This window comes from Microtus ochrogaster, unplaced genomic scaffold, assembly GCF_000317375.1.
Source record: "Microtus ochrogaster isolate Prairie Vole_2 unplaced genomic scaffold, MicOch1.0 UNK29, whole genome shotgun sequence".
In the NCBI taxonomy this organism is placed as follows: domain Eukaryota; kingdom Metazoa; phylum Chordata; class Mammalia; order Rodentia; family Cricetidae; genus Microtus; species Microtus ochrogaster.
The window spans coordinates 1,952,939-1,969,503 of record NW_004949127.1 but is presented as its reverse complement, the minus strand read 5'-3'; the positions used below and the strand labels follow the sequence as shown (position 1 = coordinate 1,969,503).

Here is a 16,565-nt window from a genome sequence, read left to right as displayed (position 1 = left end):
TCCCAGTCAGTGGGTTGCCTTTTTGTCTTAGTGACAGTGTCCTTTGCTTTACAGAAGCTTCTCAGTCTCAGGAGGTCCCATTTATTCGCCGGTTGTGGTGGCGCACGCCGGTAGGATTTGCTGAAGGAGGCAGAGGCAGGAGGATCACGAGTTCGAGGCCAGCCTGCCGTTGCCTTCTGTTGTGAAGTATTAGAGACTTTTCAAATATTGAAGTTAGTACATTGGTTTTAGACTGTGGTTCTGGACTGTTCTGGCCACATGGACTTCTACATGGGACGTAGGCTGATTTGGATCCAAGGGGGTACTCTTGTGTCCTCTCCGTTGTCCAAGAAGTAGAGCAGCGACAAGTGCAGCTGCTGGGGAAGGCGTGAGGACACAGGGCTGCCTGGTCACAGGGAAGACGGTGGGGAGACGGAAACAGGGAGTTACCAGAGCCCCACGGCGCTGTTGTCAACTTCATGCATGTATCCCAGGTGTGGCTGTTAAAAATTGCAGGCTTAGGGGCCTCATTCCCAGCCAGTCTACGCCTGAAGCCGGAGAAGGAAAAGGTGCTGTCAACGATGCAGTCGATTGTTATGTGGGTTCAGAATCTGTGTCAAGAACCACCACCCCGTGGGCTGCCAACCAAACCCTGTTTGGGTTTCCTGCGAGATTTGATTTGGGGAACATTGTGGATCATGAGCCCCCTGCCTTGCCAGGACATAGTTGCAATGCCTGGCTCTTTACTAGTCCTTGCTTTTATTTTCTCTGGCCCTCTTCCCTTCAAAAAACAGATTTATTTATTTTTATCTTGTATGTACATCTGCACGCCATGTACGCCAACACCCAAGGAAGCCAGAGAGGGGCGAGAACTTCACTAGCTTTCTAGGGAAGAAACTCTGTTTCTTGAGTGGTTCACTTTAGGGGTGTTTTGTCCAAGTCATTTCTCTACCATTTTCTCCTCATACATTGAAAAAAAGTGACAAGGGCTGGGGATGTGTTAGATGCTTGTCTAGTATTCATGAGGCTCTGGGTTTGATTCACATCAGGGGAATTTGGTGTCAGATGCTTCCAATTCCAGCACTAGGAGTGTGAGCCCAGAAGGACTAGAAATTCATGATCATTCTCAACCACACAGTGAGTTAGAAATCAGCCTGGGATATATGAGACCCTGGCTCAAACTGAGATTTTATTTTTAAACAGAAACTCCTTGGAAAGGAAGCCTATATTATCTCTCAGCTCTTCTCTAGTATTGAATTTCCAATGTTTTTAAATTGCTTTGTGCATACAATGAACATATATGTTAAGTAGGATTCAACTTTAAATGTATTATTTTATGCCTGTGGGTGGCATGCCTGCACATATGTCTATGCGCTGTGTGCTTACAGCGGCCACGGAGGTCAGAAGAGGGTGGAGGGTATCCGCTAACCTGGACCGGGAATGTTGGAAGTTGTGAGATGCCGTGGAGGAATCAAACTCGGGTCCTCTGGAAGAGCAGCCAGAGCTCTTAACTGCCAAGCCATCTCTCCAGCCCCTATATCAACCTTTGGTGCTTGTGATTGTAGGCTGTTTCTGTGGCGTCCTCGCTACTGGGTATGCCGTCAATTCGCTGAGATGAGGGCCAATGTCAGCCTTGCACAGCCATTGAGATCAAAGAACCCGGGGGTCCCGGGAAACTCAGTCTGCCAGCCAGGAGTCTAGAGGGACTCTAAATAAGGTGCTAACCTAAGATTCTAACTGCTTTCTAAGGTCGGGCGAAGAAGGCTACTACCCTGAACTCACGGAATTTTGTGAGAAGCGCCTCACCTGCTTGGCTCCCAAGAGTCGAGCTCTGAGGAAAGATAAGCCTGCAGCGACAGCCGCCAGCTTCACAGCCGAAGAATGGGAAAGAATCGACAGTGACATAAAGGTAGAGTGAGGACCGGTTTGGGGCAGTTTGTGTATCCCTGAAATCCTAGCCTTCTTGCTGGTCAGTGAATGGCTTTTAGAAGAGACTACTTAGAAAGTAGTGGCAACTTCTTAATTCTAGTCAAACATTGTGAGTTTGTGTGTATGAATTTAATCTAAATTTCTGTATCGGGTCCAACCACAATCCAGTCACCATCCATATCTTTTTTTTTTTTAAGATTTACTTATTTATTATGTATACAGTGTTCTGCCTGCGTGTACACCTGCATGCCAGAAGAGGGCACCAGATCTCATTGTTGTTGGTTGTGAGCCACCATGTGGTTGCTGGGAATTGAACTCAGGACCTCCTGAAGAGCAGCCAGTGCTTTTAATCTCTGAGCCATCTCTCCAGCCCCTTCATATCTTCATACAAAGATACTTGGGCCTGGGAGTGGTGCCGCCATCTATAATCCTGGCACTTGAGAGGCAGAGGACCAGAAAGAGCTCAATCCTGGTCATGTAGTGAGTTGGAAGTCGATCTTGACCACACAAGATTGTCACAAACAACAAAAGCAGAAGGCAAAAAACCTTGATGTTTGGCTGTGATTTTTGTCATTGTTGTTCGTGGTGATTTTTTTTTTTACTTTCTTGATTTCCCCTGGATAAATTATAAGGATTCAAGTTATCTGAGCAAAGAATTTAAACATGCTTTTGTTTTAGGCTTTCTTGAGAGCGAGTCCCATGTCTGGGTTGAGGGTGGCTCTGAGCTCCTAATCTCCCAGCTTCTGCTTTGTAAGAGCAGGGACCACAGGCTCCTGTCACCACACCAGGTTCCCGTAGTCTTGATGGTAGTGTTTCTGTGGCAAACCTTGAAATCAGGTGGGGACAGTCCTTGGTTCTGCTGTCTTAGTTTGGGTTACCCTGGCCGTGATGAAGCACACAGCCAAATCAACCCAGGGAGGAAAGGGTTGTTTGGCTTACACTTCCATATCACAGTTCATCATAGAAGAATTCAGGACAGGAACCCGAGGCAGGAGCTGAGCTCAGGCCATGGAGAGTGCTGCTTGATGGCTTGGTCCTTATGGCCTTTTCAGCCTCCTTTCTTACAGCAGCCAGCTGGAGTGGCCCTCACCCACCCGTCACTAATTAAGAAGATGCTCTACAGTCCTGCCTGGGGCCCAGTCTTCTGGAGCCACTTTCTAAATTGAGAGTCCCTCCTCTCAGGTGATTCCAGCTTGTGTCCAGTTGACCGAATACTAGCCAGCACACCTGGGTTTTTTTTTTTTTTTTTGTTAATTATTTTGCTTCATTTAGGTCCTTTGCTTTTGTTTCTATACAATAAGTGAGATTCTGTTTGGATCTTTTTCTTATGGATGTTACATTGTAGCCCAGGCTGGCCTCAGTTCGCAGTCTCCAGTGCTGGGATTGTAGGCTGCCACACTTGCTTCTGAAGTCAGTTTCAGAAGAACTAACATGAGCTAACATCTTGCTTTGTTTGTTTTCCTCTTGAGGCCATGTCTTTGTCTCTCTGGCTGACTTATAAGGCACTGTATTGACTAGACTGACCTGGACCTCCCAGAGCTCCACCTGGGATGAAAGGCATGTTCCCCCACATTTGTCTTAAGAACCAGATCTTAACAATATTGAGGCTCTCATTCATGAACATTGTATACTGTTCTGTACCATTCATTAAGCTCTGCAGGTCCCTAGGAATGAAATGAGCTTCTCACCATTAAGTATAATGTTAGCTTTGGATTTTATACAAGTACCCTTTTAATACTAGGAAGTTACCTCTGTCCCTTGGTTGTTTTTTGTTATTGTTTGTTTGATTTGTTTTGAGATAGGATCTTTCTATGTAGCCTTGGCTGTCCTGGGACTTTCTACATAGACCAGGTTGGCCTTGAACTCAAAGATTCACTCTCCTCTGTTCTCTGAGTCCTGGGATTAGAGGTGTGTGCCACCACCCTCTACCTGATCCTTGTTCAATAAGAATTTCTTTCATGAGTATGTTTTAAATTTTATAAAACAAGACTTTTTCAGCATTTATTGAGTTGATAATATAGCTTTATTTGTAGTCTCTTAATATGATTTAATAATATATGTAAACATCCCATGCATACAAGTATGTATGCAGCCAGGCGATGGTGGCGCACACCTTTAATCCCAGCACTCGGGAGGCAGAGGCAGGCGGATCTCTGTGAGTTCGAGACCAGCCTGGTCTACAAGAGCTAGTTCCAGGACAGGCTCCAAAGACACAGAAAAACCCTGTCTCGAACCGCCCCCCCCAAAAAAGTATGTATGCATGTGCATGTGTGTGCATGCAAGTGTGTGTGTGTGTGTGCATGTGAATAGCACACTGACACTAGGGATTGAACCTAGGCCTCCCTTTTTTTTAGTATAAGATTTACTGAGCTGGAGAAATGCCTCAGTGATTAAGATCACTGACTGTTTTTCCTGAGGACCCAGGTTCAATTCCCAGCACCCACATGGTAGTTCACAACTGTCTGTAACTATAAGATTTGACATCCTCACAGAGACATACATTCAGGCAAGATACTAATGCACATAAAATAAAAATAAATTATTGAAAAAAAGAAAAGATTTACCACTGAAGTGCATCCACAGCCCAGATAGTCTTTAATTTTATACAGTAGTGTCTTAATATTTTTTAATATATACTTTTTCCAGTTAAATTTATTCCTATTTCATATTTTTTTCATATTTCTTGATTATTCATCATGAAATTTGTTATAAGATACAAATAACATAAAATTCATCATCTTAACTTTCTTTTAGATGCCTGAGATAAAATCCAAAGTTTATACACTCTAGGAGCCAGATTGCAGCCATTTTAACCATTTTGCCTTTGTTGTCAACAGTTCAGTAGTGTTGAGTATATTCTGAGTATAGTCATATTCTTGCTCACCCACTCTCCAGAACTTTTTCATTGTGCAAAAAAGAAATTCCTTGCTTATTAAACAAAAGGTCTCTATTTCCCAGGCTTCCAGCCACTATCAATTGCTTTCTATTCCTGGTTTTGGCTACTCCAGATAGTTCATGTTGGTGGAATTTCATTTGTTTGTTTATTTTGTGTGTGCGCACATGAGGTGTAACCCACGTATGTAGGTTTCATGCACCTGTGTATGTCCTCAGAGGCCAGAGGAGGGCATTGAGTTTTGTGCGCTTCCATGCTCTGCCTTGTTCCTTTGAGGCAAGAGCTCTCCCTGAACCTGGAGCTTGCATTGTTTTTGTTTTTGCTAGCCCCCATGACTTTTCTATTTCTGCTACCAGCATAGCTAGGGCTACAGGTGTCCATGAGATCACTCCTGGCTGTTATGTGAGTCCGAACTCAAATGCTCCTAGCCATAAAGTCATCTTTCTCATCCTAGAATTTAAGTTGTATGTGAGTTTATAATTATCAAATTGATCTTTAAAGTTTAAATTTATGCCTTGTGATGTTGTTGAATTTATAGATTAGTTCCCAGACTTCTTGTAGAACCATTGGATTTCATTTTGTGTTTTAATATATTTGAACTTCTAGTTGCTACTTTTCTAGTTGAGTCCAGTCTGGCTGCTTTTGTTTGTTTATATTTGCCATATTTTAAAATTACATTTATTTGGGGTGTGTGTGTGTGTGCTTGTGTGCATGTGTGAGAAATTGAGGTGGCTCCCTTACAGTTTCAGAGGTTTATTATGCTATTATCATGACAGCATGCAGGTGCTGGAAGAGTAGCTGAAAGTCCTATAACTTGCAGGCAATAGGAAGTCAACTAAAACTGGTTGTATCCTGAGCATAGGCTACCTCAAAGCCTGCCTCCATGGTGACACACCTAAACAAGGCTATGCCCGCTCTAACAAAGCTACACCTCCTATTAGCACCGTTCCCTATGAGACTGTGGGGGCCAGGCCAGTTACATTCAAATCACACATCACATGTCCTGAAGTTGAACTCAAGTTGTTGAGGCTCAGCTGCAAGCACCCTCATCTAGTGCCAGCCCCCAAATATTCTTAATGAGACTTAACTACACACTGAATTATGAAATAATTATGAAATTAATGAAATACATTTTGTGTTATGGGTATTTATAACAATCAAAAATAAAAGGAAAGCTATTCCAGAGAGAACGACACGGGAAGTGAGCTGAGAGAGCTCTTCACATCCTTCCTAATGCATGGTCAGTGACCTCACACTCTTCAGTTGCCTTCTGCTCCATCCTTCTCAGAGTTGGGTATCAGAAATCAAGAGAGAGGAAAATGCAAGGCACTTTCATGACCCCGAAGCACATCCAGGAGTGGAAGATCATTTGCCTCCAGTTCGTGGCTCAGACAGCTGCCCTCATAGTGGCAAGGTAGGCCTTTCTGGTATGGGGGGGCACTGACAGGGACAAGAGTGGTGGCTGTAACTTATTATATATATAATCTCCTGTCTACCAGAGTAAACCACTGTGATGTAAGTGTGTAGGGTTTCCCTCTTCTGATGCACTGTGATGTAAGTGTGTAGGGTTTCCCTGTTCTGATGCACTGTGATGTAAGTGTGTAGGGTTTCTCTCTTCTGATGCACTGTGATGTAAGTGTGTAGGGTTTCTCTCTTCTGATGCACTGTGATGTAAGTTAGTGTGTAGGGTTTCCCTCTTCTGATACACTGTGATGTAAGTGTATAGGGTTTCCCTCTTCTGATGCACTGTGATGTAAGTGTGTAGGGTTTCCCTCTTCTGGTACACTGTAAGTGTGTAGGGTTTCCCTCTTCTGGTAACTCCTGATTACTCCTCTTCTCCCCCTTTCTTTTCCTTTCACTCCTCCCTTTCCCTTTCTTTTTTTATTTTTGGTGTGGTACTAGAGTTTACTTGGAACCTCACACTTAACAAGGCCTGTGCCACTGAGTTATATACCACTTTTTTTTTTAAGATTTATTTATTATGTATACAACATTCTGCCTCCATGTATACCTGCACGCCAGAAGAGGGCACCAAATCTCATTACAGATGGTTGTGAGCCACCATATGGTTGCTGGGAATTGAACTCTGGACCTTTGGAAGAACAGCCAGTGCTCTTAACTGCTGAGCCATCTCTCCAGCCCCCTGTATACCACTTTTACTTTTTATTTTAAGACAGTGTCTCCTTCTAAGCGAGCCTTGAACCTGTGACTCTCCTTTCTATCTTCCCAAATCTCTGGGATTACAGGCCTGTGCCATCAGGCCTGTCTGCTTTCCTATGTAAAGTTAGATCTGATCACTGGGTGGTGGAAATGAAGCTACCTTTTCTGAAGGCTTGCATTTTGAGTTCAACATCTTTCATCTTTTCCCTTTTGCTACTTTGGCCAATTTTTAAGAGCATGAAAGACATTGCTCAGTGTTTCCAACCTCGGCGGATAATTCTGCCTATGGTAGAGGTACAAAGGTTGTGTCACTGTGTAAGTCAGCTGACTGCCTGTGTGAAGGAAGTGGCACACAATGGTTTAAGCGTGTAGAGATGGCCCTCTGTCCCTTCGTGCACTTGATCATCTTGCTATTTCTGACAGAATGACTACCCAAGTCTTTCCATTTTGTGTTCTTGTTATTCTTATATCTATGTTGTTATTTAAGTGTTTTTTTATGCACACAAGAATTCTGTCTTCATGCACACCAGAAGAGAGCATAAAATCCCCATTAGATATGGTTGTGAGCCACCATGCAGGTTCTGGGAACTGAACCTGGGTCCTCAGCAGGAGCAGCCACTGTTCTTATCTGTTGTTCCAGGTCTAGTACTCCAGAGTTTGTCTCTACAGTTCTTCTTAACAACTAAGTTGTGCCACTTGTATTAGTTTTCTAACAAACTGGTTGGTTTAAGACAAGAAAAATGTGGTTTATAGTTCTAGAGGCTGGAAGTCTATGGCTAGGGCATTGGCAAGGCCATGCTCCTAAAACCTGGAGGGGAGGATTCCTCCTTGGTTTTCCAGCTGCTAGTATTGCTGGCCATCCTCAGCTACGACAGCTGCACCTAGTGTCTACTTTCACCTTCACAGCTCCCTTCTCTGTGTACATTCCAAGGGCAGCATTGTATGACGTGTTCAGGGAGATTAAGTGCTCCCCGGTCTAATGGCTATTGTGCAGAACCTGCCCAGCTTCCTCATCATCAGCAATGGGGTCTAGGACCTAGTTTGGGTCACTTTGCCCCTGAACAGCTCATTGGAGCCTTTTCTTGTAGTTTCTCTACGGGATAGAAGAGAGGAGGGCCACTATTCACTCTGATGAGGCCTTGGTGGTTATAATCTAGACTGCAGTGCCGTGTCACCTGTCACAAGGAGAAAGCACATAGTCATCAGTCAGGGAGTGCAGTGTAGGGAAGAGAGCAAAGGCTGGAGAGCAGACCCGGGAAGCCTCAGCAGCAGTTTGCTATGATCTGCTTTTTTATTTTTATTTTTGGAATTATTCCAAATTGAATGTCTGTCATGACAAACAAAAGAGCTTTGACTAATAACGGCAAATCATTATTCTTGCTCCTCTAAATGTCTCGGCTTAAGAAGAACACTGAACTCAGTGCTGCTTTCATTTTAAGAAAAACATTAATGCTCACATGTGAATTTTCAAATATTATGTATGTCCTTAAGAATCTGTGAGATTATCCTCAGGATTAACTATAAATTTGAAAACTTGTCTTTTACCTCAGTACTTTATTATATCATGATGCTGGAGTTGTTTTAACCTCAAGGAAACCTATATTTTTGATCCATTCCATTTATGTATCTTACTCCCATGGATCACAGTGCATTTATAATAAATCCTGGTGATCTTAGACTGAAAGTGTCTCACAAAGTATGATTTTATTCTTTCAGGAAGTATATTCTAAAAGTAAGCCAGTCAAGAAGAAAATCCCAAGGGATTATGCAGAGTGGGATAAGTACGTTTCATATTTCTTCATTAGATCCTATAATTTAAAATAGTGTAAACCTGATAAATCAAGTGTATCAAATTACATTAGTAGCCGGGCGGTGGTGGCGCACGCCTTTAATCCCAGCACTTGGGAGGCAGAGGCAGGCGGATCTCTGTGAGTTCGAGGCCAGCCTGGTCTACAGAGCTAGTTCCAGGACAGGCTCCAAAGCCACAGAGAAACCCTGTCTCAAAAAACCAAAAAAAAAAAATTACATTAGTAAAGCTACCAAATACTTTTTATATGGTGCTTGCCACATAACTCTAGCTGGCCTCGAACTCTCAGAGATCCACCTGCCTCTGCTCCCAGCGCTGGCATTATAAGTGGGTGCCACCATGTGAGGCAGAATGCAGATGATTCGAGGAACAAACCTATGAAGAGTGTTTCTCTTCAGAGTATGGACAGATACAGGCTGAACATTAGTAACACAAGAATCTAATGTCCAAATGTCCCCATCTGAAACTCTTAGCATGGTCAGGGGATGAGTCCACACAACGAGATGTTTGTTTCATTCATAAAATCATTTAAAGCATTATATGAAACTATGCTCAGGTTGCATGTATAGGAAGCAGGCGTGAGTGTTGTGTTTTAACTTGTGGATTCCCCATAGATCTCATTGGGTGGATGCGAATATTTGCCAGCATTAGAAAAAAAATCTCAGTCAGGCAGTGGTGGCTCACACTTTGAATCCCAGCACCCAGGAAGCAGCGGCAGGTAGATCTCTATGAGTTTGAAGCCAGCCTGGTCTACAGAGTGAGTTCCAGGACAGGGTTACATAGTGAACCCCTCTGGAAAAACAAAAAGAAACAAGAACAACAAAAAAAGCCCATAAACAAACAGAAAAACAAAACAAAGCCGCTAAATCTCAACTCCCATACTGAGTCTGTCCCAAGCATTTCCTCTTTCGATACACTAATGAGTTTGTTTCTTACTTGTAGGATGCTATTCGTTTCCCCCATTTTTGTTGTTCTTTCAGATTTGACGTGGAAAAAGAATGTTCAAAAATTGATGACGATTACAAAGAAAAGACAATAGTAAACAACAAGGCTCATTTGTCTAAAATTGAGACAAAAATAGACACAGCAGGTAATAAGAGAGAATGGAAATAATGCATCATTATCCCGCCTGTGAATTATGATAAAAACTTGTCAGCCAGAAAACCTTATCTTTGAGCATTGTTGGTTTCCATTAAAGTTTATAGATTTTTGGTCAGAGTTGACCACTTCTAACAAATTTATTTCTCTTTAATTACTCAATTTTGTTTGAGACAGGGTCTCATATAGCCCAGGTGGACCTTGAACTTCATGTATAGCTAATGCTGACCTTGGCCTTCCAATTGTCCTTCCTCCATTATCCAAGTGCTAGTGTACCACAATGGCTGGCCTTAATAATGAAGTTTACATATAAACCTAATTTTTTTAGAATATTCTCTTGTTTTCTGTTTCCTATTTCCAATCTTCTTCCTTTAAATTCCCTCTTTTTTTCTTTTTGCATTGAACAAAAGAAGCAAGACAGTTTTTCCTCTGAAGTCCATACATAACCTTCAAAGTAAAACAAAACTAGTCAAAAGAAAACTAACTCCTCTCTGGGCAGCCATGGTGCATACCTTTGATCCCAGCACTAAGAAGGCAGGGGCAGGCAAACCTTGTGAGTTCGAGGCCAGTCTGGTCTACAGACCGAGTTCTAGGACAGGCTCCAAAGCTACAGAGAAACCCTGTGTTGAAAAACAAAAACAATCAAACAAAAAGGACAAAAAAAGAAAACTAACTCCTAAAAAAACTGGGGATGATTAGAAAAAAAAGAAATAGCTCCACACTTAGGAAATCTTTTAATTGGTTTTGTTTAATCTATGGCTTCCTGCTCCAGTCAAAATAGGTATCTTGGGGTGGGAGAATGTAGCGCAGCTGCAGAGGGCTTGTTGGGCGTGCCTGAGCCCCCAGGTTCTAGTCCCAGGACTGCCCTTAAACAAAAGCACGCCTGCATTTAGAGAAATGGTCTTCGGTTCTGTTTTTTTGTTTTCATATGTGTTTATTTCAGGTCTAACTGAGAAGGAAAAGTGTCTTCTTGCCAATCGTGAAAGGGAAAAAGGAAATGAGGCTTTCCACGCCGGAGATTACGAAGAGGCTGTGATGTATTACACCAGGCAAGGGGGTTTTCATCTTATTGGGGCTGGATTGTGCTATCTTAGGGGCTGAAGCAATGGCTCGGGTGTTGAGGACTTTGCTCCTCTTCCAGAGGTGCAGTTCCTTGCATCCACATGGCCATTAACCTGCTGTAACTCCAGTTCCAGGGGATCCAACTGGGATTAAAGGTGCTGGGATTAAAGGTGTGCACCACCACTGCCTGGCTTCTGTGGCTAACTAGTGGCTAGCTTCACACTCTGATCTTCAGGCAAGCTTTATTTGTTAGATTACAAACAAAATATCATTACACCTAGTAGTCTGAACTAGATGTATATCAACACTTCTGAAGGCTAGAATTCTAAACTCAAGGTGAAGGCAGGGTTGATTTCTTCAGAGGCCTCTGTCCTAGGCTGACAGGGACCTGTTTTATATGCCCACATTGCGTGCCTGTCACTCTGTTTCGTTCTAATCTCTTCTTTTTATAAGGTATCGGTTTTGTTAGGCTAGAGTCCATTCTAAGGACCTCATAGTAATTATCTCTTTTTTAAGTTTTTGGTTTTTTTTTAAATGGTGATGGTGGCAATGGCTAGTACTATTTGTTACCCTGACAGAATCTGGAATCATGTGAGAGCTTGGGTCCCTCACCCTGCCTGTGGGGGATTATTATCTTGATTGTGTTGAGTTGGGACAACCCACCCATTGTGTTGGTGCCATTCCCTGCCAAGGATCCTGAACTGTATCCATGGTGATAGGATGCTTAGCAGCAGCACACTTTCACCTCTGTGACAGAGGTTTCTGTCCCACCAGGTCCCGCAGTTGTTCGGTCCCAAAGAAACACACAGAGGTCTACATTGACCATAAACTGGTTGGCCTAGTAGCTCAGGCTTCTTATTAATTAATTCTTACATCTTAACTCATAATTCTTGTCTGTGTTAGCCACATCGCTTGGTACCTTTCATCAGCGAGGCATTCTTGTCTGTGTCCTCTATATCTGGGTGACAACTGCAGACTGAGCTTTCTGCTTCCCAGAATTCTTCTGTTCTCATTACCCTGCCTCTACTTCCTGCCTGGCTACTGGCCAATCAGTGCTTTATTAAAAAGAATACAAGTGGCAGGACAAAAGACCACTGTCCCCCAGCACACCTCTTTCCCTGCTACCTGCTTGTGCTATGACGGTTTCCCCACCGCAGTGGGCTGCGTTTGCACTGTGAGCCAAAGTAAGCCTGGCTGCAGTGTTTTGTTGTTTCTATCACAGTGACTGGAAAGGGGGCCATGACAGTGGTGCTGGGAATCGCACCGAGGTCTGTACTCTGGGCTAGAGCCTTGGCCTAACTCCTTCTCTAAAGCCTACATCCAAATAGGCTCATGTCCCGAAACACTGTGGGCTTAAAGGACTTAAGATTTGGGCTTAAACAAATAAACATTTGTTTTGTTTTGTTTTTTGGGACAGGGTTTCACTGTAGCTTTGGAGCCTATCCTGGAACTCGCTCTTGTAGACCAGGCTGGCCTCGAACTCACAGAGATCCGCCTGCCTCTGCCTCCCAAGTGCTGGGATTAAAGGTGTGTGCCACCACCACCCAGCTCAACAAATAAACTTTGAAGGGACACAGTTCAGCCCTTACACAATACATATTTGTTTTGCTAACATTTTGCACTCGTTACTTTAACACAGCTGTGTAAATACCCAAGAACGACAGCTCAGAGGAGGGAAACTTTGTTTTGGCTCATGAGGGTTGAACAGTTGGTGGTGGGAACAAGCTATTCGCTTCACGGTGGGCTTGCCGGTAGGATGTGGGATGGGGATGAGTACAGCCGCGCACCAGGGGCAAAGACAGAGAAGCCCCAGGGCACAGTCCCAGGAGCCTCCCTTCTTCAGCCAGGCCTAGCCTCCCGATGTTTCCAGAACCAATCACCACCCGTGCCACCAGCCTGGGAGGACATTTCATGTTCAACACAACTTTAGCCGAGTTTGTCTCTGGCCTCCCCATCACCAACCTGCAGTTCTCTCGTAGGAGTTTATCAGCCCTTCCCACCGTGTCTGCCTACAACAATCGAGCGCAAGCGGAAATCAGATTGCAGCGGTGGAGGAGTGCTCTCCACAACTGTGAGAAGTCCTTGGAGCTCGAGCCCGGAAACATCAAAGGTAACTAGACAGTGACTCTGCTCCCGTGGTTCAGGCAGTCTCGGGGTTCTGTGTGTGAGCCACCACCTTGGGCACGTCACTTTTAATCAATCTGATTTGGAATCAAGGCCTTTATTCTTTGACTGTGGTAGCCAATCAAGAGATGGTAAGACTGTCACATTGTAGGAGGCTTCATGGGGGGTCAGAACTCCCCGATAACTCAAATATTCTAAAATTAAACATTACAAACATAAGTCTTCTCTCATGACTGCTGCTTCGTGGGAGTTTAGAGACCTGAATAACAATGGCCATACACAATAATGAAGTTTGATTAAAGATTTTACAAAATGGTTTATCCTTTAGGTTTTCATGGCTCATTCTAAGGCTAAAACTGAGTTATATAACAAGAGAACTTTGCCCAATTTCTGCTTGTTTGCTGTGATAACATATTAAAATACATCTCATACGCCATTTCTCGCATTTCAGAATTGTTAAGCCTATTTTTTTTCAAGACACCATCTGACTATACAAAATAACCTCATATAATGGACCAAAGGACTAGACAGGTACATTGTTAGTGTTAAATGATTATTAAATTATAAATTGAAACCTACAAAAGAAATCTGGCACAAATTACCAAAGTGCTCAGTTTCCGGCCCCTGCGATGTGCTCACCGGGGCTCCACCGTGGTTCCACATGCGACGTTCACTTTGGGATAATTTTAGCAGAGTTTATTTTCTGAGTCTGGCTGGCCCTGCTTTACTGCCCAGAATGTACACCGGCTGGGATGTAGGTCTCTGCCACAGCCACCACACCCAGGTCTAATCATTACATCAACAGCAGCTGTATAGACTGGGACAGTCTGGAAGGTGGAGGCAGGGAGACCAGAGTTTAAAGGTACTTGGCTGTCCAGGGAGTTCAAGACCAGTCTGTGCTATGAGACCCTGTCTCAGAAAACTAAACCAAATTAAGCCCAACAAAGACAACCCTCCCCACTGCCACCAAAACAAAAATAACCGGCCCCATCGAGAATGCTGAAGTGCTTTAACCTATCCTTTGCCGATCAGTGTTTACCAAAGTTCCGTGAGGGGTCTTCTAAATTCCCAGGAAATGACGAACTACAGGCAGCGATGGCTAAAGAAGCCAGGTGTTACTGTTCTGTGAAAGCTTCCCGTGCTGCAGGCACGGTGCGGTGAGGGGCTGGGAAAGGGCGAGAGCGAGGAGCTGGCGGATCCCCTGCTGCCAGAGGACCAGTTATTCAGAGGGGACTGAAGCTGTAGGGAGTCCGCTTTCTCCAGACGCATTTGGGTTACTTTTCTTTGCTTTGTTAGAACACTGTGACCAAGGCAACTTAAGAAAGAGAGTTTTGGGGGGTTTATGATTCCAGAGGGAAAAGAGTCGTCGCGGCAGGGAGGCGTGGCAGATGGGGCAAGCCACTGAAAGCTCACATTTTTAACGGCAGATGCTAGTTGGCTTTCCCTCTCAGAGTCGGCTCCCTGTGTCAGACTTAACCCTGCTGCACCTCCTAACCTCCACAAACAGCCTCACCAACTGGAGCCACGCCTTCAAATACCGATGCCCATGGGGACGTTTCTCGTTCAAACTAGCACACTGTTCACACTTTAGTAGACTGCCCACACATACTCAACTCTGAGTGGACGCAGTAGCTTCTTCTGTTTGCTTGCTTTAAGGAAAGCGCTCACGAAATTGGAAGTGAAAGTTGAGAGGGAGTGGGTAAAGAATTGGAGGGAGGGGCTGGATGGACTTGACCACAGCATAATTTGCATGAACGAAAGTCTCAAAGATCCAAAGAGCAGACTGGCGCCCAGTGAAGCCCCTTCTGTGTGCAACAGGGCACGTTCTGTGTGCGCCACAACACAGACACGGACCTGGGGTTCGAGCTCTGTGCAAACTGACCCCGTGTCCTGTACAAACCGCGACGAAGCCATGGGCTATGCGTTACACTGTCGCACCTTCATGCTGGTGCCTTTTCAGCTCTCCTGAGACGTGCTACTACCTACAAACATCAGAACAAGCTCCAGGAGGCCAGGGAAGACCTGCAAACGGTGCTGCGTGTGGAACCTCATAATGATGTGGCCAAGGTAAGCCTAGAAAATGTTTTAAAAACCTAACTCTGTATTTTCCGTTTCTGATTTTATTTATTTATTTGGGGGTTTTAAGACAGGGTTTCACCTTGTAACGCTGGCTGGTCCGGGGCTCCCTAGATAGACCAGCCTGACAGTGAACTCACAGAGGTCCTCCCGTCTCTGCCTCCCAGGTGCTGGGATTAAGGGTGTGCGCCACCACCACACCCAGCTGTTTCCGAGCATGTGTTAAAAATTATATTAGTCCTGCTGAGTGAGTCACACTGAGTCCACGACTTCACAAAGTTGGGAGCTGGGAAGGGCTGACGTCTAGTTGGAATGGAAGAGAGCAAACTGTTGAGGAACACGCGTGTGGGGACGGCGACAGCTCAGTGGAAGAGTGCTTGCCTAGCCGGTCACTGTCACCACCACCACGAGACAGCAATTGAAGGAGGAAGAAAGGGTTTACGCAGACCTATGGAGCCACCGCTGAGCAGCAGATACCTTTCTCCTTTCTCTAAAATCTCAGTTTATCACACAGTGCTCACAGCAGTTACTGCATAGGGCTGTGAGTGAACACCACGGCCACAGAATGCTGTTAGCCTAGTGTTGGCAGCACCCGTCCCCACCTGGGTGAACCGGCTCGGTGCCGCAGTCGCCAACTAAGGCCTCAAGAGTAACTGTCAAGCCCCGGAAAGATACGAGATTTCACTCTGTAAATTGGATGACTTTAGTGGCACACACAAGTATCTGTCTTAGTTACTGCTCTCTTGCGGTGAAGACATACCATGACCAAGGCAAACTCCTATAAAAGAAAGTATTTAACTGTGGGCTTCCTTACAGTTCCAGAGGGCTGGTCCATGACCATCACGGTGGGGAGCATAACAGTCAGGCAGGCATAGTGCTGGAGCAACAGCTAAGAGGTTATGTCTTTGTCTTTTGTCTTTTGTTTGTTTTTTGAAGACAGGGTTTCTCTTTGTAGGCCAGGGTGGCCTGGAACTCAGAGATCTGCCTGTCTCTGCCTTCTGAGTCCTGGAACTAAAGGTGTGCAGAGACAGAGAGAGAGAGAGAGACAGAGAGAGAGAGAGAGAGAGACAGAGAGACAGAGAGACAGAGAGAGACAGAGAGAGAGAGAGACAGAGAGAGAGAGAGAGAGAGACAGAGAGACAGAGAGACAGAGAGAGACAGAGAGAGAGAGAGACAGAGAGACAGAGAGAGAGAGAGACAGAGAGACAGAGAGAGAGACAGAGAGACAGAGAGACAGAGAGAGAGACAGAGAGAGAGAGACAGAGAGAGAGAGAGAGACAGAGAGACAGAGAGACAGAGAGACAGAGAGACAGAGAGACAGAGAGAGAGAGAGACAGAGAGAGAGAGAGAGAGACAGAGAGACAGAGAGACAGAGAGAGAGAGAGACAGAGAGAGAGAGAGAGACAGAGAGACAGAGAGAGAGAGAGACAGAGACAC

The 16,565-nt window shown here is 44.7% G+C and overlaps 1 protein-coding gene across 1 annotated transcript in view; it reads left to right on the top strand.

Moving 5' to 3' along the window:
- Positions 1–16,565, top strand: part of Spag1 (sperm associated antigen 1) — a 53,655-nt gene that overhangs the window by 3,794 nt on the left and 33,296 nt on the right. The window contains exons 3-9 of the mRNA XM_005368124.3: positions 1,729–1,888; positions 6,090–6,215; positions 8,678–8,742; positions 9,749–9,858; positions 10,810–10,915; positions 12,908–13,038; positions 15,013–15,119. Coding sequence (XP_005368181.1) covers positions 1,729–1,888; positions 6,090–6,215; positions 8,678–8,742; positions 9,749–9,858; positions 10,810–10,915; positions 12,908–13,038; positions 15,013–15,119 — 805 coding nt within the window. The remainder of the gene's footprint in view (positions 1–1,728; positions 1,889–6,089; positions 6,216–8,677; positions 8,743–9,748; positions 9,859–10,809; positions 10,916–12,907; positions 13,039–15,012; positions 15,120–16,565) is intronic.